The 21291-nt window shown below is 45.1% G+C and overlaps 1 protein-coding gene across 1 annotated transcript in view; it reads left to right on the top strand.

The window, feature by feature from the left end:
* Nucleotides 1-21291, top strand: part of UNC5A (unc-5 netrin receptor A) — a 391034-nt gene that overhangs the window by 321244 nt on the left and 48499 nt on the right. The window contains exon 14 of the mRNA XM_078653214.1: nt 3582-3746. Coding sequence (XP_078509340.1) covers nt 3582-3746 — 165 coding nt within the window. The remainder of the gene's footprint in view (nt 1-3581; nt 3747-21291) is intronic.

The raw sequence follows: 21291 nt of genomic DNA, 5'->3' as shown, positions 1-21291 counted from the left end.
AGGGTGAAATGATCCCCAGAGTTATTTATACTACAAGAGTGTAGCAAAAGAAATCAGATTATTTTAAGAACCTAAGCTTGAGTGAATGAATGAATGTGCAGGATGATACAGAAAAAATATGGAGTTTATTCAACTCTACTACAAAATTGGGTTGATAAATCCCCACTAAAACAGCCAGGAATAAACAAGACTAATATGTAAAGAGTGTACTAGCACAAGATCCTTGTTCCTTACAAATGGGACACAAATGCAGTCAAGGGGCAGAGCACAGCTTTTATCAAGCATGCCCAAGCCCTGATACAGAAAACGTTTTGAGGAACTACCCAAAATTTACCACATAGCCAGAATATTCTTACATGGACATTACAGTATAGTTTAACAAAAAGATTTTGCGGGCATTCTCTGATAAGACAAGAAAAAAGACTGCCCTTGGAAAAGTCACTCAGGGGTACTGCCTGCCAAACCTTTAGTCCGCCCACCTCATTGAGAAACGTCCAGATCTTAAGTATTCCATCGACAGAGCCTCAGCTGACTCTATCAATGGAATACTTCCTCCAACTGCTTGATTGAGGTGGGGCCCTCTTTCATTCACATCATGCATCAAAGCAAGCATTGCCCATGCAAATAGTTTTGTCTTTTCTGTAGTGGAAAGTTTTATACTGAGCTTCACATCACAACAAAGATACAATGTGAACAGCATCAGTGCAACCTTTCCTAACACTAATAATAAGCAAAAGACAGGTGGCAGTACCAGGGGGAACATTACATGATTTTCTCAATCTTAATGGACAGATGCAATACAGGTAACTAAGGGCCATATGTATCAATATACCAATTTGCAATTCTCAAAAAGCGATTTTTAAGAAATCGCTATTTGAGAATCGCAAATGGGTATGTATGTACAAAATCAAATTTTTTTTGCGATTTCTTAAAATTCCTTGATTGCGATTTGCAAATTGCAAATCGCAATTAAGGAATACTTTCCCATTCATTTCTACCGGCCAGGAGGCCCATAGGAATGAATGGTAAGTTATTCTCAATTTTCAATTCGCAATTTGCTAATCGCAAATTGAGAATAATTTCAAGGGTGCAGGGGTGTCCAAAGGACACCCTGTTGCACCCCTAAAATATGCATGGGTGCACATGTGGCGCAAATATATGCCCTAAGGGCATGTATGTGCGTCACATGGCACTTTGAAAAATGCAAAAATGTGCATTTTTTAAGGAATTCGCAACTTACAACCAACTAGAAGTTGGTGGTAATTTGCGATTCCTTAAGGACATTTTGCAAATTTTTTTTGCTTCATACATTGCATTTAAGGAATCGCAAAATTTGCGATTCCTTAAATGCAATTGCAAAATAAGGAATCGCAAATTTTGTGATTCCTTATTTTGCACCAGATTTTGCTTAATACATACCATTTAGCAATTTCGCATTCGCAAAGGCCTTTGCGAATGCGAATTTGCTTGATACATATGGCCCTTAAACACTAAGGAGGGAGTGAGGTAATTTAAAGGACTATTGTACTCTCTCTCTGTAAACAGACATAAACATGCAAGCAGCACAGCACACCTGGAAGTAACGGCCAAGCTTCTTTTAGTATTACCATACAGTTACTCATATAGGATGATGAACTTTCACTGACCTAGAGTGATCAGAGGTTTCCACATCTAGCTTTGGAAATCATCATACAAGACTGAGTATACTGCCAGCAATTTGTGGGTTCCCTAGATTTGGTGGGATTATGTCCACCCCTTATGTCTACATTTATGTTCTCCAATAGTTAAACTTATATAATTATTTTGTGAGTAAGCTAAACATGTTTTTACTGGTATCTCCCTACCACAAGATTAAAATCAGGAGGGTCAAGCAATGTGCCCTGCTTATCTTTTACATCGACATGGGGGGCTCAAATATTGCCCCTATGGAGTGAGGCACCTTTCTCAGATCTATAGGTATCTCACATCAAAGACTGTGGAAATCCCTGGTTCATAGGGCATGTTCTGCAACTTCATTCAATATATCCTTTGTATTTTTCATAGGATGGGACACCAGCAGTTGAAACACCCCTTCTTCATAGAGCGGGTACAGCTTGGGCAGAAGTAGTGCAAACTCCCCTCCTTCAGATGACCACTGCAGCTAAGGCAGCAGCAGCACAAGCTATCCCCATCTCCAGACACACAGAAATAGGGCGCATCAGTGCAAACGTTGCTTCCTCATGGTACAGGCACAGCATGTAGAAGCAAATGAAGCTTCCTTTTATCACAGCAGGCAGCAAGGGCAATCTTCTGGTACCTGCAGAAGAGATCCAGCAGGCCAGACCAGTACAAGCTGTCATCGCTCACAAAACATGCACACTTAAGGCATGAGTGGCATATAGGTTACAAACAGATCTCTGGAGTGGGGGCTTAACTCATTGAGAGGAGTGTGCAGGTGGATGAGTGAGTGAATATGCAAGTTCTGACATCATTCTCACTTAGGCGATCGTCCACATCAGTACCCTGAAAACCCTGCTGCTGTCCCTCGGAGACCTGCTGTTTGTGTTGATTCTTTGGTTTCCCAAGTGAGTTGTAGATGTTACGCAGTAGTTACTGTTATTTGGAGCATCCCAGCCACAGTCTAAGGAGCTGTCCTCTAGGAAGGTGTAGAGAGTTGCCAACCTCTTCGAAAAGAGTTTGAATGCACGTGCACCAGGCGCTATGCAAATCTAGCATCTGTGGTGCACCGGTTCAGAATGTTTAGGGTCTCCACTCAGTGGCGTAACGAAACTTGAGGGGGCCCCCTTGCAAAGTGCATGAAGTAAGATCACTCTCCGGACCCAGTCAGGAGCTCTCAAGCCCTCCCAGGCACAGTTCCTGAGGGGCTCCCAGGAGCTCGGGCCCCCACACTGCAGGGGCTGTGGTCGCTATTGCTACTCCACTGTTGTGCTTCATTTCTCTTTCCTTCTCTCTCCCTGCCTCCCTCTTTCCTTGGCCTTTCACTCTCTCCCTCTGCCACCCTTTTACTCTTACGCTTTCTCTCATTTTCAACCTCTCTTTTTCTTTCTTACTTTAATTATTCGTCTCCCTACATATTTTTCATTCTCTCCGTTTACCTTCAATTCCCACTCTACTTTTTCTTTTACTTTGTTTTACTCTCGCTCTGTCACTTCCTCTCCCTTAATCTCTGTTCCCTTCATTTCTCTCTGTTTGTTGTCTCTATGTTATCTTCTTCTATTCTCTCGCTTCAGCTTACCTTATTGTGTCTGACGTTCCCACTCTTTTTTTCTATGTTCTTTTCTTTTGGACTTTCTCTTTTGCCTCTCTTTTTCCCTCTTACTCAGGACCGTTCTCCAACGTTCTATTTTTGTCTATTTATTTTGTGGTTCTCTTCCCCTTCTCTGTAGCCTTCCAGACCATCTCTTACATTCCTCTTTAGCTTTGTCGCTACTGCACTCTCTCTCTCTCTCTCTCTCTCTCTCTCTCTCTCTCTGCATTTTGTCTTCCTTTTCTCCTCTAGTTCTCTTTTTGGCTTACCTCATCAGTGATTCCCTTCTTCTATCACTCTCTTAATCTCTTTCTGCCTCTCTCACTGTCCCTAGGAGATTCCGTTCTATCACATCTGGAATGGGGTGCAGCAGAACCTTCACTGCACTTTCACTCTCGAGCGCTTCAATCTCAGCACTGTCGAGCTGGCCTGTAAGATCTGGATATGGCAGGTGGAGGGAGACGGACAGAGTTTCAATATCAACTTCAACATCGCGAAGGTATGTGAGACTCCGCACCCCAGGACCCGTTGGACATTATAATTTGTTAATAGTGCCCCTGAAACAGCCAATCAAATCATTCCTAAAACAATAACAACTCCCTGCCTCCGATTAACTCCACTCTCAAGACAAGAAACAATAACACCTCTCTACTGGCCAATAGGACGATCCCCAAGCAGTGCTTAATATGTAAAAGAATAACTGCCGGTGCCCCAGGTTTGGCTCAGAAGCTCACAAAAAGCCCCATCAAATACCGAGAATGCTTAGTCTTGATCTGTTGTCTCTTTCATCCACCACCAGTCACTCCCTACCCCTTTACCTCACACTTTCAGGTTCTTTTTTATCCTTACTTTCTTTCTTGGTCACTCTCTTCCTACCTTTCTCTTCCTACTTCTTTCCCCTTTTTGTGTTTTCATCATCATCATCATTTGATATTTCGTTCCTGCTCAAATCTCCATAAAAGAACACAATCGATAAAAGCATTTCAACAGTAAAACATCAATCATAATTGAGAGTTCATGTGCAAATCCAAGCCAGTGCATGCAATTAAAAGAAGTCGAATAATACAAGTTTGTCTAATAAAACGAGTTCAAATACATATATTAAAGAAATTAAAATCTAACAGCAGGAAAAAAAACAATCCTTTGAGTGGACAACTTCTTCTGTCCGAGCCTCCACAAAAACATCAGAAACCTTGAGACAGCGAATATGACCCATTGTCTAGTGTAGCTTCTTAGGATTCTATATGCTATCCTAGGGTTTCAACGTCCCAGATTGCGACAAACTGGTCAAATTCACTTCTTCCTGTAGCTCTGATAGATTGGGCAGAATAATGTCACATGCACTGCCGTGTCTACTACCCGGGGACAGAAGGGGCAAGTTCTAATGGGGTCAGGGATCCCATGATTCGATGCAGCTGTAAAGGAGTGGACGGGCAGAATTCCTACGCAAAATTTGATGTATAATGACCTCACAAAGAAGGATTTGACCGCACCCAAAAATGGTTCCTAGCTGTAATCATCTTTAAACTCTAGGAACAAAGCAGTAAGGGAATCCAGCGTAGGTGATCTTAAGATGAGATTGTCAGTATAATGCTTATAGGCACCTATTAATTCCTGCTTCAAAACTGATATTGCATCCACTGATGAAGACTGGAGATTCTCAAGCCTAATCTGCCTCAACCGATTCCTAACCATCCTAAGCTAAGGCATCCTTCTAGCCCCAACCTGCCCCATAACTTCTTCTAAAGCCCTACAGCGGGTATGAGCTTAGGGTCTGTCCATAACCTCTGCCAATACAACAGTGGTTTCAAACCCACTACATCGTTAACACACTTTAGGCCATAATCTAACCATAGATGGCCCAGTGGGGTACTAGTTGGAAGGTTGGGCTCCCTATGAATCAATTTGCTCAAGGGCCCTATTATCTAAATGGCCCTCCAGTTCTCCCCTTACAAAGAGACCCCCAGGGCCTGCCACTTATAAATGGGGAGATCAGGCAAAAACAACAACTACGCTGGGCCTCAAAATGCCTCCACAATATTGCTCAAGCTTGACCCTGGTCTTCTGGACATGAGGTGACCAGTCAAAATGTTCTGTGATGGAAACTCCCAAGTAATCACCCAAACGTGCTCCAAGCTTTCACGGCTGAGGGTAGGATTAGGACGAGAACTTGGGCAGGGGTTAAATACCATATACTTAGTCTTGCTGGGGTTACTCTCCATCCCCGTCTGCCTGCAGATTACCCCAAAACAATCCAGAAGCTTTTGAATGCCCATAGGAGACTTGGACAGCAAAAGGGTATCATCTGCAAACATTAGAGCTGGAATCTTGGCCCCAGCAAAAGAGACGGAGCATCGCCCTTGCATTTCTTTAATTGGGTTACTTAGTCATTGATGTAAAGGAGAAAAAGGGTTGGAGCCAACATACACCCTTGTCTCACTCCCCGATTTATAGGGATCTGATCAGTTAGCTTGCCCCGGGGCCCACATCTAACCTGAGTATAATTCATAGTATGTAATCTATTGATAACTTTTAGGATGTAGGCTGGGACCCCCAACGCCAGCAACACCCTCCATAAGGACTCTCTGGGGATGAGATCAAAAGCGGATCAAAGATCCACTCAAATTACATAAAGTCTGCTGCCACTCAAAAAAACATACTTCCAATACAACAATTGCAGGCGAAATACCTGGTCAATTTTTCCAGTACCATCTTGCATTGGGGTCAAAACATCTGTATCAGTCAATCACTCACTCAGTCTATTCAAAATTATATGGCTGAATATTTTTTTTGCACTATCAAGGAGACTAATTGGCCTGTAATTGGCAGGGGTGGATCCGCAGCCCTTCTTGAAGATAGGATTAATCTCTGCCCCGCCCAGGTTGGGGACATGTGTGCACCAGCCAATAAAACATTAAAAAAACAGGACAAAGTAGGGGTTCCATATATCCTTAAACAAGTTGCAGGGACATTATCCAGCCCTGGTGCCTTGTTGGGTGTAATCGATTCCAGGGCTTTAGAAACCTGTAGACTCGATATCTGAGGCGCCTGTTGTAGTGCCGAGTTGATATGGGACTCAACGAAATCCATGACGAAAGATACTCTGCCCATTCACATAGTTCTCTCACCACTAAACTTAACCTCAGATAGTTTTTCAATGGGGTTTCAACAAAAACTACAAAGGACAGGTTACTGTTCTCCACCCAAACTCCCTGATTAGCGAGCTGTGCCAGAGTTGTATCCCACGCTGCATCTACCATGTGTACCATGGGCGCTTCCTGAGATACATCTCCAGAATACAGTTGGGAAAAGTGCTCAACCCATGCAACTGCAGCAATATTACTATCAAGCGGAGCATGAACTCCTGAGTCGCCACCAGAAACTATTCTCCAGAAGGTACAATGATCTTTACCTTTAATGGCATCCAACATTGTGGCCCATTTAGCACACCCCCAATCCCTTTTTGCTTTCAAAATGGTGGCTTTATAAAGCGACCTAGCTACCCAGATGGCATCTCTGGACCCTACTTCAATGGATCCAGCCAGTACTCGTCGAGCATCCCCATGTGGCCTCCTTCTTTCTTTTCAAGGTACCTTTAGATTCTTTCATAAATACATTCTTGAGGGAATCAAACATGAAAATATGAATTGCACACAGATTCATCAGGGAGTTTCCCTGCTCACTGAACACATGTTCAGCTACCACAGCATCCAGACCAGCAGTCACAACCACTGTCACTTTCTCCAAGGTTTTTTTACTCAACCCTCATGCTCCACTTAAGCTTGCACCAATTGTTAGTGGGAGCCAGGCTTTGGTCTAAAACCTCATTTGGGGCTTTTTGAAGTGAATCCCTCAGGGCCACCAATGTTAGACCGAAGGCATTGTGATCACCAGCCTGCCTTGGGATTACTGCCATATCAACCAAAACTGGCCTCAATCTAATATCCAGGAGGATGTAATCAATTAAGCTAGAACATTACAGATGATGATAAGTGTGGCTCTCCTCCCTGTCAGATTTAGTTCTCCCGTTGCATGGCCATTTTTTGTACATGAACGCATTTAGCCTGAATACAGCAGAAGACCACCTTTTCACATGAGAAAGTGTGATGGCAGGAATACCCAAGGCACAATCCTTGTCACTACTAAAATCCTTATTGGAGGCAGACAGAGGCTCAAATGTACATTTACAATTGAGATAATCTGACACTATTTTAAAGCAATCCTTTATTTGGGTCTCCCAAGTGACAGCTAATCAGAGCAATTGTTTGCATCTCAGCCCTATTGCCCCCAGGTATACAATACACATTATACAAATAGCATACCCCACCACCCAAAATGATAGTGAAACACATTGGCTATCTGGACTGCCCATATGGATTTCCTTGAGTGTGCAACATAGAGTGGTCTTTACTAGGAGTGGGCGAAAGTCGCGTAAGGGACTATCGCGGAGAGGCACGGAAATTGAACCAATCTCTGTGCCTCTCCGCGATATCGCCAGGACGGCGCATGGGCAGGCTCCCGCGCATGCGCAGTTTGCAGATGAAGCCGCGATGGGCAAGGATGCGGCCGCAGTAAGGTAAGTTTTATTTAAGTTTAATGTTATGCTTTTGAATAGAATTTGATAAGGCGGGTGGGCGGGCGGCCAACTTCCGTTCCGCCCCCGAATGTGCGGAGATTTGCTGCAAATTTCCACCTTCTTTGCGCAAGGGCGGAAGGGCAAATCTCTGCGCATTCCGTTGGCGGAATGGAGATGTCCGCCCACCCCTAGTCTTTACCAAAATTGATAATCAACCCAAGGGCCTTCCCTTCCCTGACGTAGTGGCAGCCACAAAAAATTAACAAACCCTGCACAAAATTGTGGGGCTAATGCCTATATCTCCTGGAACATACACACGTCAAATGAATCAATAAACATTCCCCAGTTGAGACATCCAAGCTTGGGCGCTAACCAGCAACACTCCAAGAAACTAACTTAGTGGTGCTAGGGTGCAGTGGTGAAAGATCTCCCAGCTCAGGCTGGCCTAAAGCTGCTAATACTGTGGAGGATAAACCGTCACTATCAATCAGGGGAGCACTCAGTAAAGGTTGATGATCAGCTGAGGCCTAAATATCCCCCAGAGACTGGGCCTACGGCACATGGGAACAACAAGGCACAGGGGAGGTCACATATCTAATATCAGTAGACCTTAGAGGGCCCCAACATGGGGGAGGGGAAGAAAGAGGAGATGTAAGGAAGGAATATAGATGCGGGTACCAAGTGGAGAGTGCGCTTTTTTCTCTTGCTATGGGTCAAAGTCTGATGAGGAAAAATATGTGCTGGATCCCAAAAATAAGTGTCATCGGGCCCCACCTGCAACCACTGGCTCAAATTAGACACTGGCTCCCAGACAACTGAACCTCTGCCTTGATGCCTTAGCATTGATCCCCAAACTTCAGCCGAGTTTGACTGGACAATACAATAAATCTCCATACAGCAGCCTGCATCTACCCACCAATAGCCGCAGTCCTCAGTAGGGTCGGGGTGGCCTACAGTGCAGTCTGGCAGTGCCCGAAGAGCTGATCTGACATTTTTGGCTTTTGGGTAATTGTGGGCCGCTTCTATGGTCTGTTAGACGGTTTTTACTGTTGATTTCTCTGACATTGCCTGCAGCAAGCACACATTTATGCAGTCTCCAAAACCTTGCGTAGCTACATGTCTTTACAAGTTCAAAACTGCCCTTATTTGCAGAATGTGGGCCTCTGTTTTACCTTTCTGATTGGTTAATGGACATTTAAATTGATGGCCGGACCTACATTTTGTACCATTCTGACCCTGGGCCTGAGGTAATGCTGCCTCTCTACTGACCACTGGCGAGAGATGATGTGACCTTACGGCCATAGCTGCCGACTATGGAACTGGGAAATCAGGATAAAGTCCCGGCGTCAGCTCAACATCCTCTGATTACGGGAACATCATTTAATCTCCTAAAAAAATGAATATGACCTTGTGTAATATAACTGGTGCTCACATAAAGCTCTCCAGTGCCTTTGGCCGAGTTCGTGCTACATAAAAACTGCAAATAAATAGCATCAGCCTTGAGATAGAACAACTATCCACTGGCAATTAGCATATTTCCCCTGGCTTTACCATGTGTACTTCTCAACAGGGACAGTCCACAGACAAGCAGAAGTCAAGGGTTGCCCAAAGGCAATCTATGAATTCAATTATAACTTTATATTTGAATTACAGTCAATATGATCTAGTACTTATGAGAGTACGTTTGCTAGACAGAGGATCCAGCTGCCTCACTAAAAGGGGTGACAGAAAGAACAATACATTTATTATATTCTATGGTGAATATATGTAAATCACAACTGGGTAAAAGAAATGATCCATGTTGTACATCTATTATCTTGACGTAGTATGTGCGAACTAGTTCACATAATAATCAAAAAGCTGCACAAAGAACATATAACACAGTATCTGGACAATTCACAACTCTTGTATTTTTTTAACTTTTTACTGGTTGAAAATAGAAGAAAATTAAATTCATTTTAAGGGAGCAGCTAGAGTAACTAAGAAGGATTTCTACCCCAAGTTGCTCTATGCTAGGTCATCCTCAGCAGTCATTGAGTTAATACGGGGATTAATCCACTGCAATGACACAGTAGATCAGAATTCTGTGGTCAGTGGCAAACAAGTGGAAAGAGTACATGTGAGTCCTTGGTCTGGCCTCTGTGCTCGTTGCTCAGTAGTACCCAAAAGTGCACAATCGTATAAAGAACCATTGAATCATTTACACGTGCAACACTGTGTCTCTTTATGTACTTTTGCCCCATTAAACACAATGGGCCCGATGTAGGTAGCCAAATACCGGCCGGTAACGGCCGAAAATCGGTAATTTTGGCCTTTACCGACCGGTATAAGAGTATCGAGATGTATGTGTTGAAAAAGCTACCGGATCGGTAAAAACGAGGCTGTAAAATACCGAATCGGTATTTCACGAATCGGAATATACCGAAATCATATTTACCGAGTCGGTAAATAAGAAATGGTAAAAATGGCATGTCGAGATGTAGCAAACCCAAAAAATACCGAATTCCATGAAAATCGGTATTTAAGAGTCGGTATTTACCATGGATTGAAAGCAGGTGGAAACCAGGAACAGGATATAAAAGAAGGCCCCAAACTGCAACATTCCAACCACAATGGCGGCTTTCTACATTATGACAAGGCGGCTACTGATACAGGCAGCAGGAGAGAGGGTCTGGCTAAGGGAGGAGCAGGTTCTAGGCAGAGGATCACCCTCTTCCAACTGACTGAAGCTGAGATCCTGAAAAGGTACAGACTCCACCCCAGAACCATCCTGGACTTGATCAGGGACCTCCACCCATATCTGGAACACCCAACCCCAAGAGCACACGCCATCCCACCCCACGTGCAGGTGTTGTGCTGTCTACACCTTCTTGCTTCTGGGAGCTACCAGCATGTGATTGCTGCGGTAGGTGGGGTGTCCCAGAGCTGCCTGTCACGTTTCCTCAGAAAATTCCTGGACGCCATGATGCAGAGGATGGAACACTACATTGAGTTCCCTGACACACCTGCTGAACTAGCAAAGACAAAAACCGAGTTTTACCAACTTGCGCAGTTCCCGCACATCATAGGCTGTATCGATGGGACGCACATCCCACTATGCCCACCTGCAGCAACAGAACACATATATAGAAACCGCAAGTCTACACATTCAATCAATGTGCAGGTGATCTGCAACACTGGCAACATAATTACGGATATTGTAGCAAAATTTCCAGGGAGTACCCACGACTCCTACATCTCCCAGAATAGTGGGATATACAGATGCCTTGTGGCTGGTGATTTTGGGGATGGATACCTGCTAGGTAAGTAAGTGTGAGACACCCTGATAGTCAATGCAGAAGGAACAATCATGAGTATGTGACTAATCAAAATTTTATTTTCCACCCAGGTGACAGTGCATATGCCCTGAGTTCATTTGTTCTCACCCCCTACCTGAATCCATCCACCAGGAGCGAAAGGCGTTACAATGTGGCACACAGAACAACACGCTGCGTGGTGGAACGCACTTTTGGACTGTTCAAAAGCAGATTTAGGTGCCTCCATAAGAGTGGAGGTGCACGACAGTACACGCCAATGATCTTTCGTAAAATTATTGCGACGTGCGCCATGCTGCACAATCTTGCCACCAAGGAGGGCACAGAGGTAGAACTCACATATCATGAGGACATAGATGATGGGACAGAACAAGCCGAACACAATGCAGCAGGAGCAGCCCCAGCAACAGATGGTAGACTGAGACGCGCAGAAATCACAAACAGATATTTCCAATAGAGTAATGAAACACAGGCATGTTTAGTTCGTGAAGCACTCAGTTTAATATGCACTACTGCACTTCACATATTCAAGATCACATCAACCAAATAAAATCCACTTTGCACACTGGGTGGCCAAAGTTCACTTCACTGTGACCTGTCCTGTGTTAGGGATGAAATGTTAATGTTTGCGCTTATGCATTATGTTGTGGGAGCCACGGGGCAGGGGGTCAAGTTGCGCAGTGGTGCCAGGGTCATCTGCATGGAGTCTGCTGCTCCGACGAACATCCTGTACAGGCATGCTGGATCCACTCCTGCTTGTGGACTCCTCTGTGTCCCCGACACACGTGTTACCAGCAGTGGCTGTCTGCTGTGTCAGCAGTACCTCCATAGCAGAGGTCAATCTCCCCGTCCCCCTGGACAAGTCACTGCAGCAATGCACAATGTCAGTCTGCATGTTCACTGACCGGCGGCATAGCAGTGTGGTTGCAGTTGCCAGACGGTTGATGGACTTGTTCAGCTGCTTAACTTCGTGCCTATTCCTGCGCCTTTCTGTCTGGTCTCTCTCCAGCCTGCCACAGAGGGAACCCATGCGCACACCCATGTCCCTCATCCCCTCTGCCATGGACTCCATACCTAGGGCCATGGAGCATATCCCCCGATCAATGTTTGACATCCTGCTGTTCAGGATGCGCACCTGTCTGTGCACTGCCATGATCCCTTTGGCCTGCAAGCGCTGGATCCTCACCATAGTGCTTTCCAAACCAGCAAAGACCCCCTGCATATCATGCCCCTCGTCTCGCTTACGTGCACTTCGACCACGGGCACTTGCACTCCCAGATCCTAATAACCCCTGTTGCCCTGCGTTGCCAGCCAGTGCTGGAGTACTAGGTCTGTGAACCTCCACCTCTTCCTCATCTGAGCTTTCCAGGATCCTGAGTGGAGGAACATCCTGCCTCCTTGGCCTCAAATGCACAGAGGACCCTGAGCTTGGTGTTGTGGCACCTGCAGGTGCTGCCGGAGTCTGTGTCTCAAACAGCAGGGGTGACAGTGGCTGTGCTGTGGTGTCTTCCTCCATTGGTGTGGGTGCGTGCGTTGTGGAAGTGTCCTCAGGGACAGTGCTGGGTCCTGCTGTGTCTGTGGGCTTCTCCCTAGCAGCCGTTGCTGGTGCACTTGCCTCCCCTCCCTGCGCTGCACTGCGCGATGACTCTTCTGTGGGCAGACATGGACAATGATCAGCTGTGTGTTTCCATTAGACAAATTCCTATCACACAATTTCCTAAGCCTCAACTGCTTGTGTATGGGGAGTGTGGCATGGCATGCAGTGTTCTGTGTTGGCTGCATTGATGACTGTTCCTATGACTACGACTACCATGATGCATTGCTGGTGACTACTGACATGTGTTCTGGATTGTGATTGAGTCACCCACATTGGGGAAGGGGCCAGGGAATGGGTGGGGATTCATGTCCATGCATCTTACCTTTCATTCTTGCAGCTCTGGCTGAGCTGTCAGCATCCCCAATCCCGTGTATGCTTTCAGGCTCCATGGTGGATTCCACAATCTGCTCCAGTTCAGTGAGGCTTGGTGCACGGCTCTTCTCTCCACCTGTGGCTGAGGATTCTTTCCTCTGGGTTGCTATCTTCTTTTTGGTGGTGATCCTCAGATCATACCACCTTTTCTTGATGTCTTCAATTTCACGATGTGTGACCCCTAAGGCATTTACTTTGCTCTGGATCGCCAGCCAGGTGGTTCTTTTGACAGACTCTGCTACTTGCAGGGACTCTCTCCCAAATACCTGGCTGTAATGCTGCACTACCTCATCCACCAGCACCTGGAGCTCAGTTGTGCTGAATTTCAGCTTCCTTTTTCTGTCAACACCATCCTTCTGGCCTTCCTGGGACTCCATGGTGATGCTCTTCTGGGCTCAGTGCAGCCTGCTCCTCTGTCTCCCCTCCAGCTCTCCAAACAGTTCTGTGGCTCTGCACCTGCATGGGTGTGGCCAACTCCAGGTACTGGGTGTGGTACTTGCATCTGATTGGTTGATTTCACAGTTGCTTTGTTGTGGGGTGTGGTTGGTGTACCTGATTGGTTGAGTGGCTCACATGTCTTCCATTCGAATTTTCGAGATCGGATTTTACCGAATCGGTATTCTCCGAATCGGTAATTTCCGATTCGGTATCTCCCATTCATTCCTATGGGCCTGGAGGCCCATAGGGTTGAATGGGTGATACCGATTCGGTGATTACTAAATCGGAGATTACCGATTCGGTATTTACCGAGTCAGAATTCCGACTGTTACCGAATCGGTATTTGTTAGCGATTTTTTACCTACATACAGTTTTCCGATTCATAAATACCGATTCGGTATGAATCGGTATTTATGAACCGGTAAATTGATATTACCTACATCGGGCCCCAAATGTCCATAAAAATTCCTTTTGATCGCAGACTTTTCTATGACACTGCCACCTATCTACAGGCCAATAGCATCAATCCAGAGTTGCCACCTATCCTGTGGTCAATGGAATTAGTCTTCAGTCAATAACAAATAACCACCATCCAATAGCAAAGACCAACCGGGCTATATTGCTTGCTATAAGCGCACCGGTGTCCCTACCAAAATGCTAACCAGCCTTTGAGAGCAATGTGTTAATGTGCGAAAGCCTTGTGTATGATCGTGCATGGCATTGGAAAGAGGTGAGGAGGGTTGATTTTTTTCTGTATTTCTGTGGGATCTCTCCATCACAAATCATCACAAATTTCTCAGCGAACTAAGTGTGGTTAAAGTTTCTATTCGTACTTAGGCCCCCTATATGGGAGTGCAAATTTGTGAAGCTTGATAACATGCAAAACCGCATAGATATATTTCTTTTAATATGGGTAGCTACATATGGCGCACAGCTACCCGTCGTTGGAATAGGCCATTTTGGCAGTCATTGGCCGACCCGCATACCACCCACGGTCCATACTGCTCACCTAAACCCTCACATGACCAGCTTACCCACACCATCCATAGCCCCACTAATCCTGCCTGCACACTGTCCCCATCTGCAACACTCCACGTCACCTACTAGTGAACGCAGGACAGTGGGGCCTTCTCTATCAATATCTCCTGCCCACTTACATCCTTGTGAAGGAAATTGTAGAGCAGTGGGACTAACAGCACATAGTGTAGTCGGGTAAAATGGGAAAACTCTTATGCTCTACGTATATTAGAATTTTCCAATTTTGACCAACTAGGCATACATTAATAACATTTCCACATGCTATCCTTCCTCCCATTTTTAACTCTAGACCTTGAGTAGTTTTTATTAAAATGTCTTATAGTCCAGTGATTGGCAGAAGGCTAATGTTTCTAGTCACCGTTCTGTCCACAAATCAACCCAAACCTTTGAGCAAATGGAAAACAGATGGACTAGTGGGAATTCCCTGCTTGGTAGGTTTCCCAGGGCCGGTAAACCTGTGTTACTTGACCTGTGAGTGGCTATCAAATGGCTTGGAGCTCACTAAAACCCTTAGGTGCTTGTATTTTGTCTATTAACATATTACAGCCTTACAGATTTATTAAGATTTAACCCCAAATGTTCACGATTATGTAGGGCTGCACTTAGAACTGTGGAAGGTAAACCAAGCTTCGCTGTATGGGTTTTTTTCTTAGAAGAATACTGTTAAAGTCCTTAAAGGTATCCTGTGAAAAGTTGAGATAGTTATTAGATGGCAGTTGTTGGTGTGGCAACATGGGTGGCATTCAGTTGCGTTTCTAGTGAACCACTAGACCCATCCCTATGGGCACACCTTCTTCCCTCAGTTTCAAAAAATGAGGGTTCCAACACAAATTTTGGTGATTCAATCCTTTGTTGATTTTATTCTTTACACTTTCGGTAATCTGTTTTTCATTTCATCAAAATTTCTTGATCATTGTACATTTAACATGCGACATTGTTATAATCAATCCAATCAATCCAGGATTGATTATAACAATGTCGCATGTTAAATGTACAATGATGAGGGAAGAAGGTGTGCCCATAGGGATGGGTCTAGTGGTTCACTAGAAACACAAGTGTTCTTCAATATTGGACTTCACGGGACGTCGGAAGTCACCTACGTAGCACCCGTAGCCATTCAAAACATCGAGTATACTATTTGTAAAACAGCTGTGCATTCGCCTCAACATATTGGCATTCAGTTGCCACAGATACATGCATGCCGGTACATTCTAAGAACTAATTTCCGTACTATACCTATCACATGAAAAACAACCAAACCTGAAGCAAAACACTCCTTACCCAGGCAGTAAACCCCACACCCAAGGAAAACACCAATAACCCAGGGATTACTGACCACTCCCATGGACAGTACTCATACTGACCAAGGTACCTCCAGGATATAGCACCCGGTCCTAGCCAATGACATACAGTACTGAGGCAATAACACCCACTGTCAAGCAGATCCAGCAATTTCTCAATGCCATAACTTTGGTATGTTATGTTATGTTGTTATGTTATTGCCATGTGTAACACGCACCTCTACTCAAGAGTGTCCCGGCGCAGCAAACCAACAAGCAACATAAGCTTTGCGATGCGCAGCTCAATTAAACAGCAGTCTTTAGATGCTTCTTGAACAACCTGAGGTCTTGAATGTCCAAAGTTCGAAAGAACGAACATTCCAGGCTACAGCGGCCTTAAAAGAGAGAGAGCTGCCCCCGTGCAAGAGAGACGAAAGCGAGGAACCACAACTAAACGTGTCTCTTGGGCTCGTAAAAGTTAAAACACCGTCTAAGATAGGGCGGCCTCATTCCATGCAGCACTCCATGCGCTAGAGTGAGGGCTTTAAACAGGACACGACTGGCCACAGGAAGCCAGTGTAGATCCCTAAGATGTTGTTGCATACTAGATCTTCCGGAAATGCCAAGCAAAACTCTCACAGCCGCATTTGGTATTGTTTGTAGTTTTTTAAGTTGGTAGCCCGGCAAGCCAATGTAGAGTGCATTGGCATAATCAAAGTGCAATAGGATAAGGGCTTGTGTCACCATCTCCTTTGCAGAGCTTGGCAGCAGAGGCAAAAATGTTCTGAGAGATTACAGTATGCCGAAGCACATACCAGCAAGTCTCTTTATCTGAGGGGATAACCGAAGGTTATCGCTGAACCATACCCCCAGATTCTTCACTGGATTGCCGATAGATTTTGGCATGGGGTATTCTGTAGGCCAGATTGACTCCCTAAAATGTGGGGGGAAGGAACCATACAGTAGAATCTCTGACTTGTCCTCGTTACACTTAAGCTGTGAAAGTGCAAGCCATTTGAAAATGGTGGAGAGGCAGTTCTTAGCTTGATCTGGGGACAAGTTGTTTTTCTTCCAAGTGAAAAAAAGCTGAGTGTCATCAGCATAGGTTATGATCTTCGCTCCCAGTTCCTCTGCTAAGTAAATCAGAGGTGTAATGTAGAGGTTAAAAAGAAGAGGAATCAAAGTAGAGCCTAGTGGAACGCCTCTGGTCACCCTTCTGGGGGCCGAGGAGAACGGCGGTATCCATACCTGCTGAGTTCTATCCTCAAGAAATGATTTAATCCAGCCCCAAGCTAGACCAGAAATGGCAATAGTTGAGAGACGAGCAAGTAATTGACAGTGAGGCACCGTATCGAATGTGGCGTAGAGGTCCAACAAAATGAGGGCCGCTCTACCGCCAGCGTCCAAACATTCTCTATTCTCCTCCGATATTTCAACCAGGGTCGTCTCCATACTATACGTTGCCCTGAATCCTGATTGAGCAGGATGGAGGGCACTGGATGTCTCCACAAAGGTGGCCAGCTGCTTGTAAACTGATTTTTCGCACACCTTTGCTACAGCCGGAAGTAGAGATATGGGTTGGTAACTTGCTGGCATATTGGGGTCTAGGGAGGCCTTTTTTAGTAGAGGTAAAAGTTTGGCCTGCTTCCACTCAGGTGGAACTGTGGCAGTCTGAAGTGACATATTTACAATGGTATTAACTTCAGGATTGACCACCACGGCAACTGTTGCAAGCAACCTTGCTAAACATGTATCCGCTGGGGAACCAGACTTCAGGGATTGAAGAATCAACAGACACCGGCAAGCAAATGGGCGAGAACCCCTCCAGGGGGGAACACCCGAAGGTTGGACCCTGTATAGTTCCTACCAGAAACCATATCCTGCCCTGGTGAACTGGACCCAAAGTTGTCCTGAATCACTTGAATCGTGTCGATGAAAAAACAAGACAGCTTTTCACACCAGGTCACAGAAGCTGGTGACACGGTGCGCTCAGCTTCAGGGGTAAAAAAACTCTGCACAATAGAGAAAATTTCCTTTGAATTATTTTTGGACATAGCAATCTGTTCCGTGTAGTAGCTGCCTTTAGCCTCCCTAATGGCAGCATAATAATCTCTCTGGGCCTTCCTCAGTGCTGTTTTGGCCAAGGCACAGTAGGCCAGTCTCAGCTACGTTCTAACTTTTTACAGAGCTGTTTTAGCTCCTTCAGCTTACTAATATACCAGGGCTTTGAGGGAGCATTTCTAGCTCGTCTATTGGCAAGAGGCGGAGATAAATATTCAACTGCCTGAGAAATCCAATAAAAAGGCTCTCTAGAGCTCCCTCAAAATTTGTGGCAGCGGGGGGGGGGGAGTGTCTAACAGAACCCTACTCAGTGTCGACGGGTCAATTCTTGGCGAGGGTCTGCTTTGGAGATGTCCCTTATTGAAGTGCGCCATCTGAATGGTCCATGAAAATTGGATCAAATAATGATCCGACCAGGATACTTGAATGGGTTCTTTGACATTGAGTGGAAAGTTTGAGCAGATCAGGTCTAAGATATGCCCCCCATTATGAGACGAGGAGCCAGTCCATTGTGTGAGTTGAGCCAAGTTAAGCAAGTCCCCTAAATCCCTTGTATCACTTGCCTCCCCACGATCCCAATGGATATTGAAATAACAGAGGAGAAGGAATTTGGATAAGCGTAGCGCCCTGGGACTATTACCTCATCCAGAGCTTTCAGGAAAGCTCCCGATGGGCCACAGGGTTTATATACCATTGTGCCACCCAGTGTAAAGTGGGGCGATATGATGATGGAAAAATTCAGTACCTCACCATCACCGATAGCCTGGGAGTCCTCACAGGTAAGTACCCAAGTCTCTCTCACCACCACAGCTACTCCACTGCCTCTACCCACTTTGCGGTCTGCCCTTGCTATTTTGTACCCCCTAGGTATGGCCAACTCAATAACTGGGTTAGAAGACTCATTAAGCAATGTTTCAGTTACAAACAGTAAATCAAGCTGCTCGTCTGACAGTAACTCATATATATCGGAGGCGTGTTTCTCTAACGGGCGGGAATTGATTAAAGCTGCCCGGATAGAGTGTCCTTTCCGACTGGCTTTAGGAGGGGCAGGGGAGTGGAGGCAAACTACCCGATCCGTACAGAAGCTAAACTTACATGTATCGCAAATCCTATGAATATTGTCCAGTACATCCCAGTGAAGTTCACACTTACTCCAGTGTGGGTCAAATGATATTAGTTCAGCGCGGCTGTAAGACCGGTGACCACCTTGCGACAAAGATTGGAAACGGGCAACGTGGCTGGCGCTGGGTGCTTCCGGGACACTGACGGACGCAGGTGGGCGTGCATCTTTATGGGGACTCCCCAAAACAACTAGAGCGCGTCGCACACAAAAATGGCGCCCAGAAGCATCAACCCCATTGGAGTCTTGATGCATGGTGAGTGGAGCAATGCGGTATTTTGTTTGTATCAGGCAGCTTTTAGCCGTTTAAGAACAGTTTTGCTCAATTTTAAAAGCAGGTACCTAACATCAAGAATGACGAGAATATATTAAAAATAACAGGCAGCAGGCGAATTAAAATAAGGCCCAATTAAATGCAGGAAGCATGAAAATCAGCAGCTCAGTTTGCAGCTCCTTGTGGCGCTACCTAACCCCATGAAATACTGCATGTCCCCCAGTGTCCACCTCCAAAACCCATTGCCAAGTCAACACACTGAAGTCACCCATTGACTAATACCCCTATATCAAGAAATGCCATCCAACCCAGATGGTAGCCCCCATCCCCTGTATTCATGTTGCCATGTTTCTGGTCTCTGGAACTGGACTCGCTGTCAGAACCATGACAGGGCATATTAGCAGGTCCATTTTAGGCTTCTTGGATTGGGCTTTCCTCACACAGCTCTTTTGTAACGGATGAAAACTGCTCTACGTTGCCGTGTAAACAAGCATTTGCATTGCAATAGGTCTCGCATTTACGAGAGTTTGAGTTATTGGCATCGTAAATGACAATGCCTTTTGTTTATGTGTTGTTTTCAAAACAGATAAATAAAAGGCATTTTCATTTACAATGCCAATAGTTTATACTCTCACAAATGCAAGACCTATTGGAGTGCAAATGCGTTTGTTCTTAAATCTTTTTTTGAAGCGTTAGGAGAGAGCTTGCGGGTAGGACAAAGCTATTTGAGAAAATAGCGGTCGGAGGCTGTAATTAAAGCCTACCTAGTAACAAGACACGTAACAGGGAATGTCGTCATCAGAGGTTAAAAAAAGAGACAAGGCGGCACTGAGTCGGGACTAGTAAGCCTCTTGACCAATGAACAGCCACAGTTTACAGTGGACAATGATACAAGCCAATTAAAAATATGGGTGGAGAGTGGGCGGAGCTTCAAGTCCCTACCTGAGTACAGCATGCGTCGCAGAGCTGCCCAGGCTCGACCTAAAAATGAGTTGTCCATTACCAAGAGGAAATACATCTGACTGTGGGTCGATTTTCATTGCGTGAAAAAGCACTTCTTTATGTTTTTTGGGATATGGTAAGACAACATTTTCATTATTTATTTATCTTCCTCTCACCCCCTACTCCTCTGTCCTTCCTAGTCTCCGCCCTTTCTCAAATTCTTTTTTGCGTCACTCATCGCAGAAGCCACTGTGAAGCACTTCATTGCCTCCACTTGTTTCTGCACTCGTTTTCTCTAGGTCCTTTCTCTCAAAATGATCTATGCCCCTCTATCCCTTTGTTGCTTCTTCAGTTTTCTCTTTTTGATTTATTCTCTGCCTGAGGCGCACGACTCTGTGTCCTAAAGGCTTGCCTTTTCTTCGCTCTCAGTTGGCCATTACTTTAATATTTTTTGTGCTGCATAGGCCGTTCAATCATTGATAGCTTTCACTTCACATAATAAAATAAGCTATTTTACATACTTCTTCCATTTCTCAATAGAATAAAGTATTCCATGCTTTCCTGCATTATCTATTGAATGAATTTAATATTAAATACCCCTGCTACGAAGTGCTATAAAAAAACAACATAGTGGATGCATACCCTTCATGCTGTGGCTTCAAGCTGCAAGTTGTTTTAGCAAACTCTCTGTGCCTTCTGATTAAAACTTGAGTTTAGGCAGGCATTCCTAGCTTACAAAAAGCACTTTTGAGCACTCATTTTAACGAACGTCTTTTGATTTTACTAAAACTATATGAATGCTATACTTACATTCAGCAACTTTTAGCCTTCTCGTCATCAGCGGTCTGTTATTGTGTCATCCACATTTTTTCTTCTGCCCACTGCAGCATGGCAAATGGGGCAGCCCACTTCAGTCATTGGATAACTTCCCTGTGAGTGCTGGGTTTCTCCCTTCCACAAGGAGCATATCCACACACAAAGTAGTTCCTTTAAGTGCCAGGGACTACTGTGGCAATGTGTACCTTTTTTTGG

This window comes from Lissotriton helveticus, chromosome 7, assembly GCF_964261635.1.
Source record: "Lissotriton helveticus chromosome 7, aLisHel1.1, whole genome shotgun sequence".
NCBI lineage: Eukaryota > Metazoa > Chordata > Amphibia > Caudata > Salamandridae > Lissotriton > Lissotriton helveticus.
The sequence above is the reverse complement of the archived record's forward strand: the minus strand, read 5'-3'. Positions and strand labels throughout refer to the sequence as shown.